This window comes from Labrus mixtus, chromosome 1 (genome assembly GCF_963584025.1).
Source record: "Labrus mixtus chromosome 1, fLabMix1.1, whole genome shotgun sequence".
Lineage (NCBI taxonomy): Eukaryota > Metazoa > Chordata > Actinopteri > Labriformes > Labridae > Labrus > Labrus mixtus.
The window spans coordinates 15,523,658-15,546,361 of NC_083612.1; the positions used below are offsets into that span (position 1 = coordinate 15,523,658).

At 37.6% G+C, this 22,704-nt stretch overlaps 3 protein-coding genes across 3 annotated transcripts; 2 read left to right on the top strand and 1 right to left on the bottom strand.

The window, feature by feature from the left end:
• Positions 1-3,184: 3,184 nt before the first annotated feature.
• Positions 3,185-9,399, top strand: LOC132972292 (interleukin-18 receptor 1-like). The gene is made up of 10 exons (XM_061035037.1): positions 3,185-3,241; positions 5,184-5,433; positions 6,310-6,490; positions 6,656-6,797; positions 6,897-6,962; positions 7,061-7,184; positions 7,704-7,846; positions 8,101-8,244; positions 8,340-8,489; positions 8,601-9,399. The coding sequence occupies exons 1-10, from the start codon at positions 3,187-3,189 to the stop codon at positions 8,945-8,947; spliced, it is 1,602 nt and encodes a 533-aa protein (XP_060891020.1). The 5' UTR covers positions 3,185-3,186; the 3' UTR covers positions 8,948-9,399.
• Positions 9,400-9,834: 435 nt separating this feature from the next.
• LOC132972278 (interleukin-18 receptor accessory protein-like) lies at positions 9,835-17,968 on the top strand. The gene is made up of 12 exons (XM_061035027.1): positions 9,835-10,124; positions 10,313-10,511; positions 11,910-12,069; positions 12,162-12,330; positions 13,713-13,784; positions 14,101-14,230; positions 14,415-14,569; positions 15,233-15,370; positions 15,812-15,922; positions 16,019-16,159; positions 16,246-16,361; positions 17,276-17,968. Exons 1-12 carry the CDS (start codon positions 10,037-10,039, stop codon positions 17,486-17,488), a joined length of 1,692 nt encoding a protein of 563 aa, XP_060891010.1. The 5' UTR covers positions 9,835-10,036; the 3' UTR covers positions 17,489-17,968.
• Positions 17,969-18,182: 214 nt separating this feature from the next.
• LOC132972313 (PEST proteolytic signal-containing nuclear protein-like) lies at positions 18,183-21,193 on the bottom strand. The gene is made up of 5 exons (XM_061035066.1): positions 21,088-21,193; positions 20,266-20,492; positions 19,969-20,043; positions 19,809-19,864; positions 18,183-19,379 (listed from the first exon to the last, which is right to left on the bottom strand). The coding sequence occupies exons 1-5, from the start codon at positions 21,134-21,136 to the stop codon at positions 19,268-19,270; spliced, it is 519 nt and encodes a 172-aa protein (XP_060891049.1). The 5' UTR covers positions 21,137-21,193; the 3' UTR covers positions 18,183-19,267.
• Positions 21,194-22,704: the final 1,511 nt, after the last annotated feature.

The window sequence follows — 22,704 nt, forward strand, 5'->3', positions numbered from 1 at the left end:
AAAAACGTAATACCAGTGCTTTCAGTATTTGAAACAAGTATCTATTCAATCAAGCTTTTCTTCAAGATGATTGACAGCCTATGTAAAACAGAGAGGCTGTATATATGTAAACATATAGCATTTATTTTTTATATTTTAAAAGATTCACATAAAGTAGTATTTGAAAATCATTCTTAAAATGCAAGACATTGTGACCCGACATTGAAGGAAAGATCATGGTGTTTGTGTTAAAGTTATTATATATTATGTACCATCTTTTATACCAGAACACTTTACTCACTTTGACTTGATGTTAACAATATTAAATGAATATATGTCCTGTGAAAGTGTTAGCTTTCCAGTCTCTTGTGATTTATAATATTATTTGTTGTGGTAGATGTTTTCTTTTCTTGAATTGCATGATTCCCTGTCAGTGGTTCTCAGCAACCTCCTCATGCAAACTCTAGTAAACCCATCACACACTGAAAGATTATTGAGTGTTAGTTCAAGAAAGTGGAACTTTTATCCACTGAAGATCTGGATTTAATCTTCAATACTTGATGAAAACAACAACTGAGCCAAAGGGTTCTTGAGTATTGTATTTTTTTTTTTATATCAAGTTGCAGGAAACACATGCAGGCTGTTGTTTCTCATATCCCCAAAGAAAGAGAAACGGAGACGAAGGTGAAATGATGAGAGCGGTTTCAATGGCAGGTTGTTTGAGGTTTTGCTGCCACCTAGTGAAAGAAAAGTCATGAGAGCAGCTTCAGAGAATGGACGTCCTTGTTTTAGGCTGTTGTACTTACTAAAGTTTAGACTATGACCTGACAGACGCTTAAACACTCGACATTTTTGTAAATACAAGCTAATAGATTTTAAGAACATTAAAACCTGAAAAACATCATTAAAAATAATGTGCTGAGAAAAATGTGGACAAAAACCTTTTGGCCTGTTTTACAACTTTTGTATTCAGGACCTCTTTGGCAAATACAATTACATTACATACTTCTTTGCAATTAAAGACTCACTCAGTTTGTCAGTCGATGTTTTATAACATATCACAGGAATGGCACTCCCCATCATTAAAATTGATTAATTAATGATAATCATATGATTGTTATTTATACAGTTATTGTTTATTGCTGAAGCACGATTGCCATAGAAAGTATTAAAATTGGGTTTGACTTCTGTAGTGACTATATTTTAAAACATAGCCCTATATTGTCCAAAGCAGAGATTATATCTACAGCTGCAGTATCTTAATGGGGGGCAGCCAATACGTTTAACAACATTGTCATTTCACCACCTTTTAAATAGTGAGTGGAAATTTAGTTTGAGACTACATATTTAACTTATGACCGTTCATTAATTCTGACTTGTGTCTGCAGCCACCTGTTTTTTGTATCGAGTGAGCATGCTATTTTTTTTTGCTGTGTTTTTGGTCTCTTCCAAATTTCAGGTCCTTAGATAATTCTCTGTTGGTGTATCACTACAAGTGACCTTTATCACATGACATTTGTTCAATTATTAAAAAGACATCAACACTAGCCACCTTAACGCTGCTGATGGTGCTGTTGTTAGCTTGTTTCATGCGGCGGCTTTGGCTCGGTTGTTAGAGTCTTCGTCTCTCAACCGAGAGGGTTCAATCCCCAGCTCCTGCAGCAACACATCCGATGTGTCCTTGGGCAAGACACTTAACTCCGAATTGCTCCTGTATGGATGGAGTTACTTTTGATCTCACTACATAGCAACTTCTGCCATCAGTGTGTGAATGTGTAGGTGACCTGCGGTGTAAAAGCGTTTCGAGTAGTCAGAAGAGTAGAAAAGCGCTATAAACTCAAGTCCATTTACCATATAAGTCATGTGTTTTAATGCTGCAATGTTAAACCAATTTAAACAACGACAACAAAGAAAGACAGCACACTGTCTACAAATTAGGGAATTTTTATATAAATGAATCATATATGAGCATGTGAACCACCGTGTTGTTCTGAAAGGTCATGGCATTAGCAACCCTATTGTAATCTCTGCTGTGGCTTTGGAAAATCTTAGTCAAGTCTTTCAAAATATCTACTGGTTATGCAAAGATTGATTGGCCGCGCTCTGGGAAGTGTTGGAGCCAGGTTTATTTTACTCAGGACTAAAACAGAATATCACAGCCTTACTTTGTCTCTTGTGCTTCTTCTGACTGTTTAGGTTGTGTAATTCTAAAATGATGTTCCGTGTCTTTTGTCTGTGGTTACCTTGTGACCTATTGTTTTATTTGCAATTTATTTGGTGAGCTTTAATAAAGTTGAAGCGCTAACACTAATTCAGAAATTCACAAGCAAAAAAAGGAACAATAATGTAGCCAAGTGGAAAAACGTAACCTTACTGTAACCTAAACATTTCTACTTAAACTCAATGCCTGCTCTTTGTTTCTGATAAAGGGCTTATTGAGCTTTGTGCACTATTTTTATTTCACAGCTCTAGCAGGACTTATATATTATAATAATAATATATTATTTTTCATTGTGGTTTCAGGAAAGGCTGTCAGTGGTTTTCATCTTCCACCACTTCAAACTCAAACCTGCAAGTTGAAAAGATCAAAACTTAGACTAATGCTTTAATTGAACTGAAAAAAGGTTTGGAAGATCTTTAGATATCTTGTGAGCTTGTTTCACTCTTCAGGGGATAGGGTAGCCAAATCCCCTTTTTAACACGCAATATAAGTCACTGTAAAGAAGGCTACGAGCTGCGTGTGAGTAACGAAATGTTTTTTTTTAAAACCTGTGGTGCAAACAAAGCGCGCAGCGTTTCCAGAATATTGTCTTTAAATCCGCGTAACACGAAACTATAAAGGAGGTCTAGTATGAGGTTATGTAGATTTTTTAATCATTTATCATGAAGGACAAAATGCCACTATAGGCTATTTCCACTCCATTTCATTTTACATCGGTCCATTAATAAAAGAACAAAGGGATTTAAATGATTCTCTCTCTTCATTAAGAGGGGAAATCCGGGGGGGGGGGGGGGGGGTTACACAGTAGTGACAACATCATGACGCTATAGCTCTTCCTTAAGTTTCACTTTATACATTGACATAGCCTCATTTCGGGAAATGTTGATCAGTAATTCAACAGAACTGCCTTCAGGGATCATTTGGTCAGAGCCAGTTTCTGACGACGCGGCAGCAGCAGCAGCGGTGGTGGTGGTGGTGGTGTAGTCATGACGATGAAAATACTTCCAGTCCATCTGGTTTTCCTCCTAACATTTCTGACAGGTAAGAGAAAGAGAATGTCACTTAATGTTTGATTTTGTTGTCATCTTTTGTTAAGAATACAGACAGCCATCTTTCCAATGCACAAACCAGTTCTAAAGGGGAGGAAGAAGTAAATAGAACTGATCAGATTAAGTCATTTCAACAGGGGGTATGGACCTTTAAAAACAAAACAACGCGCTATCACCACAACAACAAGTTGTTTCTTACATAGCATTATGCAAAGGAAGTTTTGGAAGAATAAATCAGATCTCATAGATTCTGTCTTTAGAGTGTAAGTCGTGCATTTAGAATTTTAGTACAAGTGTGAGCCTCACAATATAATGATTGTAGTAAAATCAAGAATGGTCCATTTTATGTTAATATAGGCTATGATTATTGATGCTTTTGTGTTTTATGTAAACACAAATGCACCTTTAGTTATTTAAGTTATAAAATACGTTGGAGAAAATGATTTGCCCCTGAATTGTACAGTAACCCAAGTAAGAGGGCCTTAAAAGTAAGATACCAAACTAAAGTACAATACCTTGCAATTGTACATAGAGAACCTGCAAATCCACCTGATAGCACTGAGGAAAAAACACAATATGATCTCTTACAGCTGTCCTGTCTGTCTGAATTACATTAACAGCTGTAGTTTCTTTGCTACAGTGTCACCTGCAGAAGTAATCATCATAAATATGACATATATGCAAATATTACACTTGACAATATTTTACACTTTTACATCACACTAAACTTTCACCCCTTTGTCTTCTTCCTGTAATGAAACGTCCAGTGCTGACTTGTACAAAGTTAAACCACTGTTCCTTCACACGAAAATCACATGCTCTAAAAATCAGGATGTGGTGAAGAAGCCAAAGTCCCAACCCTCGGTATCAAGTTGTTTCACAAGTTAACCGGTGAGATCAACACTATCATTCAGCAGCCAGAGTCCTGACACACACAAGAAAATTTGAAGATATTACTCCAGTACTAAAATCACTCTATTGGCTCCCCGTACAACACAGAATCACTTTCAAAATCCTCTTATTAGTCCATAAAGAACTTAATGGTTCTGCCCTGTTCACAGACTACCAGGGCCCTCAGGTCATCAAGTGAAGGCCTGTTAGTCGTACCCAGAATCAGATCAAAGTCTGGAGAGGGGGCCTGTAGTTACTGTGCTCCCTCTCTCTAGAACAAACCACCTGCTGACCTGAGGTCCATCCCAACTGTCTCTACTTTTAAAACTAAACTCAAAACCTATCTGTTCTCTCAAGCATACGAATAGTTACTCTTTGTGTATATGTGGGTATGTGTAAGTGTCTCTGTATCATATTCATGATGGTTGAGATATGTGTCTCTTGTATTCCTATGTTTTTATCATCAATGTAAAGCACATACCTGTAATGAAATGTGCTTTATAAATAAACTTTCTATCCTTCTTCTATCATCAATGTCATTGTTTTTCAAATTAATTTCTGGTTGTCATAATTACAACAAATCACCTTGCTTTAAACCACAGATCTCTGATTGTTTGACAGCAGCTTGTAAATAAATTAACAGATTGAAAGAACATTTTCACATGTTCATTCCACAGCAGAAAAAAAAGAACTTGTCCTACTTCCTTTCATGTGCCTCCCAAAGTTGTGTATTATGAGCTTCAAATATTTTGCCCAAACCTTTGAAAAAAGGAACATGACCTTTTGAAAAATAAATCTTATTTCAAGTAGTTCAGCCAAAAAGTGACAAATCATCCAGCCTCTGGATTCTTGCTGTCACCAAACAATTCATGTTATATTTTTGCACATTGAAATAAACTGAAATCTGTGAAACCTGCGGGTGTGTTTCCCTGTGGAAACAATGAGATAGGTGTGAAGTCAGGTGAGATGGTGGTGCTGCAATGTAATACAGAGAAGTTTTGCAGAGTTATTGAACTAAAACACTTTCTACCTCTTATTCACAGGTGTGTTTTCATTGAGTCACACAGCGGTTCATATCAAGGCAGGCGAGATGGTGGCCCTGTTGTGCCCACATCATAAAGGGTCTAATGATGCTGAGCTGATCTGGACCAGTCACACTGCCCAGGAGACTCTTCTGATCAGCAGCATTTCATCTGCAGAGCAGAGGCAGATGGGTCTGCTGGTTCATGGGAGGAATCTTGTGATTCTCGGTGCATCTGTAAACCATCAGGGGAATTACTCATGCTCTCAGGGGTAAGATATATAAATAATCCCAAACTGATACAGCATTCCTCTTTTTCATGAGGCCCTCAGCTCTATGTTTAATGTGATAGCTTTAATTTTCCTAGTTATACTAGTATGTCCTACAGAACGCTTTTTACTTCTGTATGGCACAAAAAAAGAGTGCAATACGACAAGAGCATCATTTTCATGTGTATTTTTAACCAGTCTTCCAGAAAAGCTTCAGAGATCAAATAGTTTTGCGTTTTGGTGCTATGTAGAGGTCTGCAGTTGACAACTGTTCTCCTTAAAACCTCCATCTTTAGTGTTCAGAGTCAGTGGTGACTGAAAAGCAGAATTTGGATGTAGCCTCCAGTTCTGAAAAGTGAAGCAAATGCAGAATCTCCTTAAAACTACATTTTTTCTAATGGCCAGCCGGGGGGCAACGCCTTTGGTTGCAAAAAGAAGTCTATGAGAAAATGACTCAACTTCTGCCCTGATTAATCAGCTCAGTAAACATTTAGCCAATGTGTTAATGGTCTCAAATTCATTTCTGCTCATCTCGAATTCTGTAAACTATGTTCACGTTAACAGTGACTGAAGATACGGCAGGTTTTGCTTCACGCCCTTACTTTGTGTTCAAAAACATTGCACCATATAAACTTCTCAGTTAGATTACAGGTGTGGTAATACGTACTCTTTCCAGCCACAACCCTCTCGTCAGAAAAACGGCCACTACTTCATCTAAATAATCAAGATGGAGCAGGCGAATGCAAAAAACTCAAGGCCAAAAAAGGGTAGTCCAAAACCAAATCTGTGAAGTCCATTCATTTAAAACACTGTATAGAATTAGTTTGAATGTAAAAATCAACCCGTTCAATATTATTTTCTTCTTTGATGACATGACAGGAATGCCAGCAGTGAGTTCATGCTCACAGTTTACACGGAGCAGAGCAGAGAGTATGAAGAGCAGACCACGTACTCAACAACATGTTTCACACAAGAGTCCTGCATGTTGAATTGCCCTGATGTAAATATCCCTGATGTAAATACTCCAAACATGACCACCAACGACATCATATGGCACAAGGTATTTAAAGACGGCAGATATTATAAGATTAAATTGTAATCGTGGAGGTGGTGGTATATTGTGTCTTCTGTTGGGCTCTTCTGACTTCAAGATTTCAACTATTTGTTTGAAAAAGTATTGTTTTATTCATCTCTAATTAGTTTATCTACATTTTCCATCCTGTAGAAAGGAGAGCCATTTCCAATCGACGGTTACTTTTTAAGTGTGGAAAAGAACAACCATGGCAACTACACCTGTACTAGATCTTACCTGTACGATCAGCAATCATATAACAGGACCTTTACAGTGATCCTTGACGTCAAACCCAGTAGGAAAAGAAAAAAAATATCTTCCTTGACAGTTTTATCAACATACAAATCGACATGCTGAAAAAAAGATTTTATGAAGTTTTCTCCTGTTTTCACAGAAATAATTCAGAAATCTTCTACGATCAATTCCCCCCTCCAGGATGAGGTATTTCATGTAGATTTGGGTGAGTTTCAATGTCATAGAGTGTGTACTCTAACAGGTGTTTACCTCCTTTTTAAATGTTGACCTTTAAATCAATCTTGTGTTGAACTCCTTTCTTAGGCTCACCTGCGGTCATTTCTTGTATAGCTGTGGCATTTTCGGACTCAGATTCTCTGTACTGGTTGAGCGGAAACTCGATGTTGAAAAAAGATGAAAGCTTAACAGTTTTCTACAATGAAACGAGGTAAATCAGTCACACAATTGTTTCTGCTCTGATAATGGGTTTCATGTATCTTAACAGTAGTTGAGAATTAAGCCACACCTGAATCCAGTGTACGGGTGGAAAAAAAAAGTTTCCACTTGATGGGTAGAGTAGGGTTTGCTGTAAACAGGTAAGCCATTAATAGAAGCACCACTTGTTGTAGTATTTAGTGTTATTATTACGCTTGTGAAAATACCATGTAAATGTCCGACTATAGCTGTTGGAAAGTACCGTGGGTTCAACTGATTTTAAAAGGCACAAATAAGACAGAACCTCCAATGGACAGTGTATGACATACTTCAGATGTGCAGAGCAGCAGTCTTAGATTTACACGTCAGGGTTGGTGACATTCTTCAGTCTTTTTCAGTCAGAAATCAGGAGACATTGTAGTTGACATGTCTTCCCTTCACAAATACAACAGCATCGCAACCAGGTCTGGAAGTGCCAACGTTACACAAAAACACACAACACATTCATAAATGTATCTTCTACCCATTCCAGAGAAAACATAGATGACGAAATACACATTACAGCATCTCTAGTCATCAAGAGCGTGACTGAGGAGGATCTATCAATACATTACACCTGTAAACTGGATTCTGACGACACACCCTCATACGTCATCATCACACTGGCCCAAAAAGGTAATCAAGAGTGATGTATCTTTTTTTTTGTTAAATAATCTTTAACAAAGAGGAGCCTATATCTAACAAGTATTTCCAACATTGCCTACTCTAAAAAAATATGTGTAATGCTTTGTCAACCAACTAGTCTATTAACCAATTAGTTTTACCCCGAATCTGATATTAGATTTCATTTACATGTTCATTAATACACCATTAAGTTTGTGTTTGAATGACTATCAATAAACTCATTTTTCTACATTGTTTCCCCTCAGCTCGCCCCTCTTACATTTCCTTGGCTGTTGGCAGTGTCTGCATTATAGTGGTGATGCTTTTGACTACAGCTGTCTACGTAAAGTTCAAAATTCACATCACTCTTTTCCTGCGAGATGCTCTTGGCTGCCTCAGCAGCGCCTCAGGTATATGTTTATAAGAGCTGTAAGGTATGAGAGCTATTGGACTGCAGACCGTGTGATAGCAGTGACAAAGCTGTCGTTTGTTGTTGTTTGTTTAGATGGACAAAGCTATGACGCCTTTTTGATGTGTTATAAGAGCGACGCGGATGGACTGAGTGAAGACGACAGAGAATGTCTGAAGAGTGTTTTGGAGGAGAGATTTGGTTACAATCTCTGTCTGTATGACCGTGACATCTTACCAGGGAAAGGTACGTGTTTATGTTGTACTTTGATGAAAAACGAACTAAGACTCTTCATAATCATATATTTATTATATCTATTTATTTATTCATATTCATATGAACTCTGCTTGGTTTCAGCTGTAGCAGAAGCTGTGTTGGACTGTATAGAGCAGAGCCGGGCGGTGGTTCTGGTTCCCACCTCTTTAGATCCTGGTCTAGGATCTGGTCTGCTGAGTGTCATCCATTCAGCCCTTGTTGAGAAAAAGACTCGCTTAGTTTTCATCAAAACTGAGTCAACCGAAGTGTCAAAGTCAGGTTCAGTACCGGAGGCATTACAGCTTCTAAGTGAGGCTGGAAACTGTGTCACCTGGAAAGGAAAACGTTCCCTGACGCCCTCCTCCTCCTTCTTCTGGAAGCAGCTACGCTATCACCTACCTGCCCCGCAACATGTGCCAAAAATAAGGCTTTTAACTCAGACAGTCTAAAGCAGTGTGTTCACACATGCTCTCTTGAAATGTTCAGACAGCCTGCTTGTTCACACATACAAGTTTTGTATGAACTTATAAAACCAAAAACATGTTTTTTATAACTGCATTAATCAGTAATTGTTTTTCAATAAAAGCAGCAAGGATATAGACGAGAATGAGATAGCCTTTTAGCCAATTTCAGCTTTTGTTTTGATTTACTAGCACAATTATGCATATTTCCTTTATATTGGTTTCTGCTGTTTACAGCAAAAAGGCCACTAGTTAAACAACTGTATGCTTCCTGTCGCACTGACGCACAAAGTCACTGAGTAGAAAATGTTCATGTTATAAAATAATCAGGTAGTTTGTGGACACCTTGCCAAATCAAAATGCAATTGAATGTTGAACATAAACTTGTCCGGTCATTACATACCCGACTCTCAATGAAAAGTAAAAAGTTGCTTCATGTCTGACTCCTTTTTTTCTTCTGACTATCTAATACTAAAAGCAAATACAAACTGTTTTCACAAGAGTTCCATGTAGAGATCAATAACATGCTGGTTTCCTCGTTAAGGGAAAAACTCAAAGCTGGGCTAAACATCTGGCCTGCCTCTGCCTGAAGATCTGTTGTGGAGAAATTGTACCTACAGTTTAAAAAAGTCTAAAACAAGTAACTGTGTGAATACAAGCTTCTTAAACTGGAAACTGTATATTAACTCTGTCCCTCAGGGATTTCTTTGTCTTTTTTTATTAGATAAAAACTAATAAGGCATCTCCCACACCAACTAAATAATTTAGTCGTATAGACAACACTTAAGAGCAGCTCTTCTGCTCTACACATAGGAAGTGGAAAACACACATCACATTTCGAGTGAAATCACAAAACAAATGAAACCATACAGGAAACCAAGAGAGACTGAAACGTCGACATGTCCTATGGTGATGTTCACACATTAAGCGATACTGCCTCAAAGACGAGATGGAAACAATAACGTTGATGAGAAATACCAGGAACCCCAGATGTGGTTATTCATAGTGTAGCAGTAAAAAAAGAAGACGGGTTCTTTCAGCATTGTGACCAAAGTCATCTACAGATTTGGAGACGAGATGCAAACTGGATACTTTCTTTTCTTATTAATCTTTCCCAATTTTTTTGAGGCATGCTGCGTGGGAAACCATCAAAACAAATGGAAAGGTATATTACATTTAAATACAAACTTTGTTTCAGTATCACAGTTGAAAAATTCTGCTTTCTAATACAGTATGTGCATGTGTTTTAAAGGAAACGTGTCATTAACGCTTGTGTCTCAGACCTTCTTTTGACTGAGAGAAACAGAAATATGTCTCTGAGTATCAGCCTCTGAACCCATCAACTATCTTTAGTTCCCCAACAGAATACTACACATCATCTCTACAGAGCAGTGGAGGGGGAAATCTTTATGATGCCTTGCATTAGACATGCAGATCTGGTGTGGTCCAGGATTGGACAAGGCAGAGAGGGAAATAAAGGCCCATCCATTCCCTGTGGGAGGGAGTTCCTAGCAGAAGATAAACATTCTGGAAATTACTCCTGCCTCACAGGGTAAATAAACACCCATCATTATCACTGTTCTATTAAATGTGACTAAATTCATTAAAGATATCTTCATACCTCTGAGCACCTGCTATTTATGGCTTCAAAATAAGATATGTTAACAATATGTATTTTCTCTTGGATATCGCTCTCACCATATATACAGCCATTTTTCTCTGAACTCATGATTGGGTGGGATGTGGGTTTAAAAATATCATAACACTGTGTTCCAGGTTTGTAAATGGTATGCCTTTAACTTAGTGGACTCAACAAAGTGTCATTATTTCACAGCTTCTCATTTGATCTGCAACTGAAAATGTGGTGATGTTAGAGAAAATTAATATCTTGTAACTCTCTAAAGCTCTGTTAAAATTACATTAGCAAACAAACTACTATATGGCAACAGCTAATGTTAGCATTTAGCCACTTCTCTGTAAACTATGCTGTTCAATTGTTTGGTTTGACAACATTAAGAGAGGAAAGGCAACCTTTCCTAGCTAACCGTGATGTTAGTGTTAAGAAGGGTTCAAAGTTGAGGTACTATCACCATGGGCGCATCGGGTCAGGATGCAGGAATCCAACAAGACTTGAGTTTAGGTAACAGGTTTATTTCGTCATATTAGGTAAATCTTGAGGGGTAACAGCAGACACACATGGGATTGAACATCCATGCTTTGCTGAACTGCCGCCCCATGTGGGAGTGCCGTCTTAAATAAGGAGTAGGCAGGTGAATTCAATCTAATTAATTAGTGACAGAGTACAAACAACAACCAATCAAGGGGGAGAGAGTGAACCAGGAAGTGTACTAAAGGAGGTGCAGTAGGAAAGGAAACAAATAGTGATCTTTACTACAGTTAGCTAGCTAATTGTAACAATGCTAGCTAAAAAAAAAAAGTGTGCCACAAATTGTTAAAGTGTAATTTAATTTGAGGTTCAACTTGAAATTTCCCTGATGCTCCTCTGCATGTTTACTATCATTGTATTTTCAGTTGCTGATCAACATGGAGGGGTGAAATGTTAAAACTGGGTTGAATGACCTGGGTTAATGCATTTTAGGATCTTCAAACTGTATAACAATATTACTGCATAAAAGCATGTGAGCTTGCCACTCAGGGTCGGAGAAAATGGTTGCCATACATATTGAGAAACATTGCAGAATGGTAGGCCTACCATACACCACCTTCGATATGGTGCATACATCTAGACATTTGAATGATTTTCTTTCAATTTTAGGGTCTCCTGTAGCTGTTACTCTTGTCTACAAACTTGGTATTAAAGATCCCAATTTGTCTGCAACTTTGAAAAATACCGACTTGATTTACACAGTACTCCTATGACATAAAGTATTTATGGTGTTTCTGTAATGCATGTGAGCTGCTGATAAGTGTAACGGTGTACGCTGTCAAGTGGCAGCAAACGGTTCTTCCATCTGCAGGTGTTGAAGAACAACAGCCTTGGATGCTTCAATCCGGAGGAGAATAGTGTTTTGCTGCTTGTTGGAGCAGGTTCGAAGATCCACTGCCCAGGTGTCAACTGTAGTGACGACACAGATGCTGTTTGGTTCAAGGTAAGCTGGCTACAAACATGAACAGCGTCATCTCTCAGTCTCACATTGGAAACATGAATCACAGTACAAAAACTATCTGTGCTTTCTTACAGGGTAACAAAAGAGTGTCTGAACAGCGGAGAGCCTCTTGTCAGAAAAATGGGGTGTTACATCTCTGCCAAGTCAAAGTACAAGATAAAGGTGTATATTTCTGTGACAGACAGATAATTGAGCAAGGAGTCAAATGGACCTTCAGGAGGGCTGTTACAGCCACAGCCGTACGTAAGTTATGTGCTTGTGTGTGTGTGTGTTGGGAAAGCTAGGACTATATAATACACACACACAAAAACACACAATATCATGTTTGTAGTTTTTCTCTACCAATTCTGTTATTTTGTATTTTGCACATGAATAGCACACAAGTATTGTTGCATTTCACCGTGCATCAAAAAGAGCAACAGTGGGTTGGTTGGTAGTCCAGACTGGTAAATCACGATACTAGCATACCATACGTGCAGATCAAAATTTCCAGCAAAATATTTCTACGGCCACAGCAGTGTGTAGGGAACAATATTCTTTTTTTAATTAACGACTGCCAGATAATGTATTATAATTAATTTGGGGATCCTCTACAGTATCTTAGAGGATAGGGTGGATTGTTGCGGAAATTTTGTGTTGACTTATTGCTAATTTGTAAGTGTAAGCGTGGTAACACACTCATGTAGAATGTGGCCTTATTCAGAACGCATAATTGGGTTCATGATGGCCCAGAAAGGTAAATTGGGCTTTGGCCTGCTTTTGTTCGCATTTGGGTCAAAAACACTAAGAGAGCTGCTTGTGTGGCTGTAGGCTATGATGTTCTCATCTGAGTGCTCAGCACAGTGAAGCGCTCGTGTCATTTCCACTATCCTACAGACGCAGTTATTTGCAGCCATCTGTTCCCATGGCCATGTTGTACCTATAAATGGGCACAGCTCTGGCACATTGCTTTACCTACTAAGACCTGTGAACATGAAAACACTGCGCTTCCTCCATAGCACTTGGTTTGCTGATTTAATGGTTTCTCCATAAATGTTCCGGTTATTGTGCTTAACTTCTATTATTTAAAAGTTTTGAATGTTGTGTTTCATAGATAGAATGCCATCACTGAACACATCAGAGCATATCACAAGATCAGATCTTAATCAGTGGCCTTGCACACTATACATACTGTAAGTTTTAGTCTTGCAGCATAACGCCCATCAGTCACCACTTATAGCTGAGGGTGTTGTAGAAAGCTCTTTGTGGTCGTCAATGAAATCTCTGTTTTTGCATGTCAAATGAGTTGATAGGAAACTTCATCAGTGCATGGGATTTTTTAAGTGCTAATACTTCAGAGTTGAAATGTCAAACGGCCTCAGTATATATACTGTTCCTGAGGTTAGATGCCCTAATCCATTTCTTTGTTTGACTTGTTTAAATCAAAACATTTCCAGTCTTCGATGCTGATCTTGGCAGTTGCATGAAGCCATTGGATTTTTTCCCCTTTGATTGAGTGTCTTAATCTTCTCATCTGATGAAGTATAGTTGGGTTTTTTTAGCCATGTGTTGAAGTAGAGCTCACATGTAATCTTTATAGTAAACTATAAAGATGATCATACAGAAATGTGTGTGTGTCCAAACAGCTCATGACAAACCAACAGACCCACCCAGGATCATGTATCCTGACCGCAGCATGACAGAGGAAGCAGAGCTCGGTAAGTGTATCCAGATGTTCTGTGATTTAATCCCACAACTATCATAGGTAATAAATCATTTGATTAGTTTAGTAAAACTGCTTTTTCAGAGCTGTTACATACTCAACGTTTAGCTGAAGGTAATATGTAACGTATATCAAACAGCTCTAAAAAAAAAACAAACATGCAAGGGTCTCATCTAAGCTTTAAAAGATCACCTGTAAATCTTCTACAAATTGATATGAAAATAAGTGATTGAAATATAAATGTATAGTTTTTGAGGACATTTTTGGTCATGTTATTTCACTAAGAGAATGTTTTTCTGTTCTTGTTTTAGGTCAGTCTCACACGCTGACATGTAAGGTATATTTTCCTTTTGAGCTAAAGTTTTCACCAGAGGTTCGGTGGTACATGCATGACGGTGGGAACATGGAGCGCGTGACTTTACTACACATGGAGGAGCAACAGTGAGTTTTTAAAATCGTTTGATTGCTTTTGCCAGGAGATCTCTGTATTTCATAATGCATCTGCACTGCTCATTTTTTAGACTTCTGTAAAATCTATAAAATGTAAACATGATGATTCAGCTTGGCTTTCATGGTAAGGTTTTTATTCCGGTGCAAAGGAGCTAAAAATTCTTAACTCATTCAGACAGGAGAGGGTGAATATTGAAGAATACAAAGTGACACAAAGATCCATTATAAAAGAAGTGACTCCACAGCACTTGAACAACACATACACCTGCATCGCCACTAATTCTGTCGGAAACAGCAGCATCACTATCATGCTGAAGAAGAAAATTAAAGGTACTGTGGTTTTTTAATAATATTTATAATGAAACTTATTTTTAGTACAAACCAAAACACCATAATTGAATGATATTACAGAGCCCTGGAACCTCTCTATTCGTTTGTTTATTAATTCACAAGGGGTGTTCTCATGTCAAGTGATGTTACAACCAATCACAGCAACAAAACATGTGACAGAGTAGTTAGCTGCTAGGCTAGGTAGCTTGATCTGACATCAAATTTATTTGGCTTTCAGCTCAACATCATGCAAAGACTCGTGGAATTTAAAGATTGTGTAGCCAAAATGTATCCTTTTTATTTAACATGGACGAACTTCATTTTGTTTTTATAACACTGTGATAGACTCTGACAGGCAATGTTAGAAACTTACATGAGAGCAAAGTGGTAGAGGTGGAGTCTCAGAAGAAGCTGAAGAGTGTTATAACTGACTGAAATTCCTCAGGTGGAGACAGACAATGCTCAGAATTACTGATAATGTTGCTCAATTTCCTCTTTGTCTCTAAGTAAGAAACTGATAATCATTTTGAAATATAAAGTGTATACGTTGATCATGAAAAAGGATAACTTCTTTTTTATCAAATTTTGTTTTCCCTGCCCTCAAATGATCTACTGCTGCTTCAGTAACAAAATACAATCTGATGAGTTATGCATGTGTTTCAGTTCAATGGCCGTCACTGGTTGGATATCCCATTGCATCACTGCTGCTTGTAGGTGGGCTGGGAATCATTTTGCATGTGAAATGGCTGGAGCTACAGCTTATCTACAGATCCCACTTACAATGTGGAAAACATGACGGAGGTCTGAATACAGAAAACACACACACACTCACACGCAATACAGAGTAGAAACCCACATGTATATGTCCCAACATAAGTACACTAGCATCCTGGTTGCAGTAGCTGCATGTCATCACAGGATGTGGCTTCCCCTCATATATACCACTACTGCAGCATGTAGATTCAAAAACACTGTGCATTCAAACCTACAAACCCTAATAAAGTAAGGCAATCCCCACCAACACATTACATTCAAAAACTAAAATAAAACATCAGGATAAATTCTGGTATCTTTAAATGGTCTAAATCAAGTGTAGGCCTATGTGCTCGAAATTTGAAGGTAGCACACTATATGAAACTGCACAAATGGTGCCAATCTTATCACAGAACAAAATTGACACTTTCACTTCTTATATGTGTGAATTTCTGTTTTTATTTTTCACATCCAATCACCATCAAACAGAGGAGAAAGAGTTTGATGTGTTTCTGTCGTTCGTGTGGAGTGATTCATCAACAGAGACTGAGGGAGTTTTGACCCTTTCCTCCCAATCAGGGACGGACACTGACGAGGAAGGTGGGTCAAAATGTTCAGTACGTGATATCTGCAACTGAATTTAGCTGTAATTTAATTACACTGGTAAACTCAAATAATCACCGCTTTTATTTACAGTATGTTTATCCAGCTTTGACCTATTGAACTCCGAGGGAAAAGTCACCCACAAACCACTAGAAGTGCTGTTACCCCAGGTGTTAGAGGAGCAGTGGGGGTATCGACTCTGTCTTCTGGAGAGAGATGTTCTGCCTGGAGGAGGTGAGAGGATCAACTCTCTCTCTCTCTCTCTCTCTTTGTGTACATTTACCTCATATATTTATGGTAGTTTCTGTTTTTTATTGCAGCATACACAAATGATGTGGTCTTTGCAATACAGAGAAGCAGAATGCTCATCTGTCTTGTGTCAGCTGACTACCTCTCCAACAGTAATGCTGTGTTTGTACTGGAATCAGGAGTCCAGGTGGGTGTTCACTCTGAGAGTGGGGATGACTAATGCTGCATATCGGAGTAACCTTAACTAAGAGTGTCCGACTTTTAAATAACACTGAAATCAACATCTCCTTCTCGTGTAAAAAAAAAAAAAAAAGCTTTGAATATTTATTTTTAAATTTATCAGATCTGTATGTAATTTATACTTAAAAACACTAACTCCTATTATTTTTAATTAAACAACCAGGACACATAAACTCATTAACATTACTTCAAGAGAAGATATTCAAGGTCTTTGTTCATTGTTTTCACACCTCCTCAAAACCCGTTTAAGAAGATACTGAATGTTTTTTTGTTTTTTTAAAGGTTTATTTTTTGGCTTTTTATGCCTTTATTGGAGAGATGGGATAGTGGATAGAGTCAGAAATCAGGGAGAGAGAGAGAGAGTGGAGAATCATGACATGCAGGAAATGAGCCACAGGTCAGATTCGAACCCGGCCCACCTGCCTAGAGGACCACAGCCTCTGTATTATTTCCTTTCATGCCAAACTGTTCCCTTTAACTTACATGTAAGCATCAGTAGTGTACGGCACACATTTAATATTGTGAAGAAATACACCATACATTGGATGCACTTTTATATTTTGGTTTTTGGTTTTGATTTCCAGCTAGATAAGCCATTAAATAAGATTCTTAAAAAAACCTCATGGTTTCATTTGATCTCATCACTGACATAAACTGAAACCAGTAATTCAATGGGGGAGGGGGAAGGGAAATATATTAAAAATAAAAAATATGGTTTCCTGATTCAGTACAAGTTCGATTTTCTATGAAGTGGTTAAGTTTGGATTTGACTCAACTTTTAAAATTAATTATTTTTCTACATCATTTTTACTTTGAATAACACAATGCGTCAGTCACATACTACTTCCTCTGTATCTTTAGGCTTTGCTTCAAAATTCAAGCCCTAAACTTCTGCTAATATGGGCCAATGGAGGGTCAGCAGCCCTCTTACAGCCGGACCCCCCGCTGCCTGTCCTGGTCCAAAGGGCCTTGAAGGTGCTCCCCAGTCTGGACTGGACCTCAGGCAAACCTGCCAGAGCTTCCAACAACTTCTGGAAGTCTTTGAGGAAGGCCATGCCTGATCACAGAGAGTGAAGAAACTCTGGACTGATGACCAATAACTAATCATTTTTATATAACATGTAACATAATGTTTACTTTACAGGGCAGCTTTTGGACTGAAGCTGTTATGTAGCAAGTGTGAGGCTTGAAGGAAAATTCTATGATGATCGTTGATAGTAATCATGTTTCATCAATAAATGTATGGAAAAAGTGAGTCACCCTGGACCATGCGTATGGTCTAGCAGTGGGGAATGTACTCTGAGCTTAACTTTCCATCTACAATGAGAGGACAGAGATACTGAGTTTAAGACATGGAGGATTTGGACATTTACAAACAAGGCATTTAACATGATCAATTCTATTGATGATTAAAATGTAAGAATGATCCCTTGTATTGCTGATTAGATGTTAACTGCATACTACATGTTGATGTAAGAGCTGTTCAGTAATGAAAAGTGTAAATTGGTGTAAATTTGACATTAAAAAAAATAAAGTAATTTATTTGTGGCTCAACACATGATCTTTAGTTTAAAATTAGCCCTGCGGCTTGAGGCCAAGGCTGACACACTACAGACAGGTTGACTAACATCTTCGCCCGCCTTCTTTGTCCGCTGTAAAGCTTTTTTTTTTTTTTTTAATTATGCAGAGGGTGGGGTTACCCTTTGAGCACATCATACTTATGTGAGGTTTATCAAGTTTTCTGTTACATAGGACAACAGACACCACATATCATCCACTTTTCTATTTTTATTACTCGTTTTTAAATATTTTTGAGAGAGTTGTGTTTGATACAACAGGGTGAAGCCATGGAAGGAAATTCACACAGAAGTTGGTTAAACAATAGAGTAATTGAAAACTTACAATTGTAGTCCAGGCAATCTTCAAAAAATCTAAACAAATACAAAAAACACTAAGGTGCCACAAAAACTCAAGGGGGTATTTCTGAAGAGGGAGGTTTCTGCTGGAGACATAAAAATAAAAACAGCATGAAGTATTGCCTAATTGTTACCCCCCAAAAAATAATTTAAGAAGACTGTTACCAGCACCCTTTAATCTTTGTCATGGCTGAATCATTCTGGTCTTTAAACAGTTTTCAAATAAAAAAAAAAACAGTGTTCTTCCATTGTAAAAAAAAATATTAAATTAAAATATCATCAAGCCCAGATTGCTTGCCAAAACAGAAGCTACTGGCACAAGGCTCAAACCAACAAAAACAAAACATAAAAAAGTCTGACAAGTCTGCCTAGGATGTGGCACAGCAGGTGAAAACAAAGGGTTGGACAATGATGTGGTGAAACTATTTGAAAAGTCAAATGTTTGTCTAATCTATGCCCCACACATACACGTGAGCATTGACAATGCACTCAAACACACACTCCTCATATATGGATTTAAAAAGTCAAACAGTATCACACTCTGTACATTTTTACATTAAGATTAGATGATCAACCCGGTCAGCTTGCTCAGGCCCACACCTAGCTAGCTTCAGGCAGAAACAACCACGTCTTATAAAAGGGCATGAGGCCTCTAACAAGTCAGATTTCCCCGTTAGCCAACATTAGGATACTGCAGCGAATTTAACAGTTGAAACAATATTCTGACTGTATTAGTTTATGTTTGTCCCATCTCCCTAACTTTCTTCTTGGCATCAGTCTGTAGTGGTTGGGAACATAGACATAACTCCAGCCACAGAGTATCGTGGTAGGCCAAAAGTATTCTTCATTGCAGCAGTGAAAAATTATTCAAGCTTTCAAAGATATCTCTGTTTAAACTATACAAAAACCTTCATTAGTGACAAGAACTGTTGTAGCTTTACAATTTGTCTGCTTGGGCCTTTATCTTCCTCTCCCAAAGTTTTTGATGATCAGAGAAGCCCTGCTTTCCCTTGTTGAAAGAATTGGGTCCCGCAGATGTAGGTGTCTCCCTGAAAACGTGGCAGATTAGTCAATTTGCAATTAAAGATTGAAATTCTAGATTATTTGGTCATTAATATAGCTACATTTGTAATTGTATACATATATTAAGATAAATGTTTGGACAAAATCAGAAGTTGATCCAATAAATTACTGGAAATCAAATTTTAAAGATAAAGATAAAGATCAACTTTATTGATCCCCCGTGGGGGAAATGTTCAAGAAAACAGGAAGCAGGAATATAATTATTAAAAATAACAAGAAGTTAAAAATCAAACATATTTACATCCGTTAAATTAAAATACAATAATAGAATAATACAAGGTATGTACACTTCCACTTGTGGAAAGAGTTATTGTTATTAAAATTAAAAACACACACAGTGTGTCGCGTTATTGATGTGAGTGGTGATGCTCAAATCAAATTCTGAGTGTGTTTACCTCCCAATGTTCTTCATTCTCATCTTTGCCTCGGGCGGCATCTCCTCAGGTTCACTCTGCATTAGAAGAGAAAATGGCAGGGGGGGGGGGGGGGTCAAATGTATATTTGTTGTTTATGGATTTTTAAAATTACCTGATTAATATCTTCGTACACACTCACATCATCATCCTCATTAAAAACAGACGCCATTGCTGCCTTTTTTGGAGGAACGGATGGTGCCGGCTCTTTTGGTTTCTAAAACAGGTAAGTGACACACTGATTAGGTACTCACAGTTTTTACTCATTAAGTTCAAAGAGAAAGAGTAACAGTACACAGCATGTGTGGTAAGTTTTGTTTCTTGTCGAGCAGCGTGTTGTGAGAACAACCATATTCACACCACGACTTTCACTCTGTCCGTGTAGACGTGTTACATCCTGTAGTGGGAGATTATTACTGCACTATAACTACAGACTTACTGATGCTCCAAGTTTGATAGAAATTGGGTTGGATTTCTTGCTCATCTGGCTTCCCATGCTGAAGCCGATCTTGGAGACTTTGGGGGGTGCTGGTGGGCCTGAGGAGGACTCATCCTCGTCGTCAGATGTGAGATGCTGGGATGTGCGTTTGACTGCGTTCCCCTCTCCTCCCGCAGTACTACAAGACACAGGCTTAGTTTTCACTCTGCCTTCCTCCTCTTGCGGCCCTGCTTGAGGCAAGACAACTCAACAAGGTGAACAACACTTTACTGGGAACTAGAGAAACCTAGAATCAAGCATCTTTACCTGTGGATCAAATGTTATGTTTTCTAAGTCAGTATCCCAAAGTAATGTAGGGTTTATTGACATTTCAGCTAGATATTTAAAAAGTAAACACAATGTCAACTTTTACATTAACATAAGAGGACTACATGAAGCCTCTAACAGCAGGTAGCCATCACGTTGCTACTCATTCACATTGCTGCACATACTAGCTAGTTTAACTCCAGATTATCAAGCAAACGGGACCTTTCTAGGGCAGTAACTTGCTTTATTGGCATGATAACTTTTACTGAAACTTAAGCCCATAACATCCAGACCCCACTTCCAATCGTAAATACAATGACAACTTTTTTTATTTTTAGATGCCTTGGCTAGCAAATGTCAGCTAACACTGAGTTAGCTTGATGAGGTTTAACAAACGCTACCTCTTAGTAAACAGTGTCGGGTACTTTTTAAAGGTTACGCCGCAATTCAGTCTAACACTCAATTTCGCAATCGTATAAAACAAGAATTTAGACTTTAAAACAGCACAAATATCACCTCCGTCTTCGCTGAAAACTCTTCTGTTATGCTTGTAATCCGCCATCATTCCGATTCCCAATTTTGGCAATTACATATCGTGCCGCTAGGCTTCCATAAGCGCTGTGTGTCGAAGAAGAAGAAGAAGAAGAAGAAGAAGAAGAAGAAGAAGCGCTATCTACTTTCCTTTCTGTGCACTTGTTGTAAGAAAAGCATCTTTTTGCAGACTGTTTTCAACCCACTGCATGTTGGTTTGATTTAGAGAAATACAAACAAAAATAGATATATTACATATTATATATATATGTATATATGTATATATATATATATATATAGATATAGATATAGATATATATTACAAAGTTCCATTTCTCAGTGAATGAATCTTAGTTTGGATTTAATTTTAGCTAAACATAACACTCCTTTAAAAAATTTTTTTTTTTAAAAATACATATATGTAACCTATTGAAAATCTAAACCTCACAAATAAGAAATTGGCAAAAAATCAATAACTTTATTTATGAATTATTTCTTGTTTGCTTTTCTGCTACTAAATATTTATATTTAGGCTGTAATGTTGTTGTAAGGCTGGTTCTTATTTTTGACACTATACAAACTATTACAGCTATTCACTGTTCCTAAATTAAGTGAAAGTCTATATTCTTATTTTTAGGATATTTTTGGGGATACATTTGAATATTAGATTATGTTCGGGTGTATTTTGATTATTATTGTTTACATTTATATGAGTTATTTCCATTCGTTTATTTTGCTACTTGGGGCATAAGGGTGGAGTCTGTACATGGGTGTGTGTTTATAGCCAGGTAGATGCAGGTGAGACTCAGGTAGGCACCTAATGGGTTAATGTTTTTTTTTTTTTTACCAGGAAGCCAGGACGCAATGGCAGGATGACAGGGCAAGAGAGACAGCAGCGTTTTTGTTGTTTGTTGCCTGTTTGATGTCTCTGGATAAAATAAACCACCCTAAAACCTTCGAACATCATCTGGACACTTATTAAAATATCCTGCCTAAGATTCGCCCTCTAGGTGCCTCAGTGGCTTTATTATGAGTTTGTGTTAAGTTTATAATTTGTTTGGAATTGTTGTTATTTATAGACTATAGATATCGCCACTACACAAACATATAGATGCCTTGAACAAATTGAACATGTCTGTACATGCATGTGAATTAATTTGATGTTCACATTCTTGTAATTTATATTTGATATATTAAAGTTAAAGAAGAAGATGAGGAAAAAGATTAACCGAGTTAATGTGAAAACATTTAACACTCTTTTTGATGGAGAACCGGACCCTTCATTTAAATAAATTTGTTTTTTTATGCATTCATTTCTTTTTTAATTATAATGTACATTGAAAAATACAGTGTCCATAATATCTCCAATCAACCATTTATGCATAAGAACATCTTTAAGTGGTCCACCACCAGATATTAACAGACCTCTTTTTGCAGATGAAGGAACCTTATGGAAAAATTGGAATGAATAACTCAAAAATAAATAATAGCGGCTAGGTCATAAATCCACTCATTACCAATGACAAAAATGCACTTGTAGAAGTTCAAAAAGGGCCAAGAGAGAAGTCAAGCATTTTCAGTTCACGTAAGAGAGTATTGCTC

Excerpts from the sequence above, each read along its gene's own strand:
- LOC132972292 (XM_061035037.1), top strand. The coding sequence starts at position 3,187 with ATGACGATGAAAATACTTCCAGTCCATCTGGTTTTCCTCCTAACATTT. Across the intron at positions 7,185-7,703 it reads GTTTTCTACAATGAAACGAG|AGAAAACATAGATGACGAAA; the intron begins GTAAATCAGTCA and ends TACCCATTCCAG. Across the intron at positions 8,245-8,339 it reads CTGCCTCAGCAGCGCCTCAG|ATGGACAAAGCTATGACGCC; the intron begins GTATATGTTTAT and ends TTGTTTGTTTAG.
- LOC132972313 (XM_061035066.1), bottom strand. The coding sequence starts at position 21,136 with ATGATGGCGGATTACAAGCATAACAGAAGAGTTTTCAGCGAAGACGGA. Across the intron at positions 20,493-21,087 it reads AGTTTTCAGCGAAGACGGAG|GGCCGCAAGAGGAGGAAGGC; the intron begins GTGATATTTGTG and ends TGCCTCAAGCAG. Across the intron at positions 20,044-20,265 it reads CTATCAAACTTGGAGCATCA|AAACCAAAAGAGCCGGCACC; the intron begins GTAAGTCTGTAG and ends TACCTGTTTTAG.
- LOC132972278 (XM_061035027.1), top strand. The coding sequence starts at position 10,037 with ATGCAAACTGGATACTTTCTTTTCTTATTAATCTTTCCCAATTTTTTT. Across the intron at positions 13,785-14,100 it reads GACAGAGGAAGCAGAGCTCG|GTCAGTCTCACACGCTGACA; the intron begins GTAAGTGTATCC and ends TTCTTGTTTTAG. Across the intron at positions 14,231-14,414 it reads CTACACATGGAGGAGCAACA|ACAGGAGAGGGTGAATATTG; the intron begins GTGAGTTTTTAA and ends TAACTCATTCAG.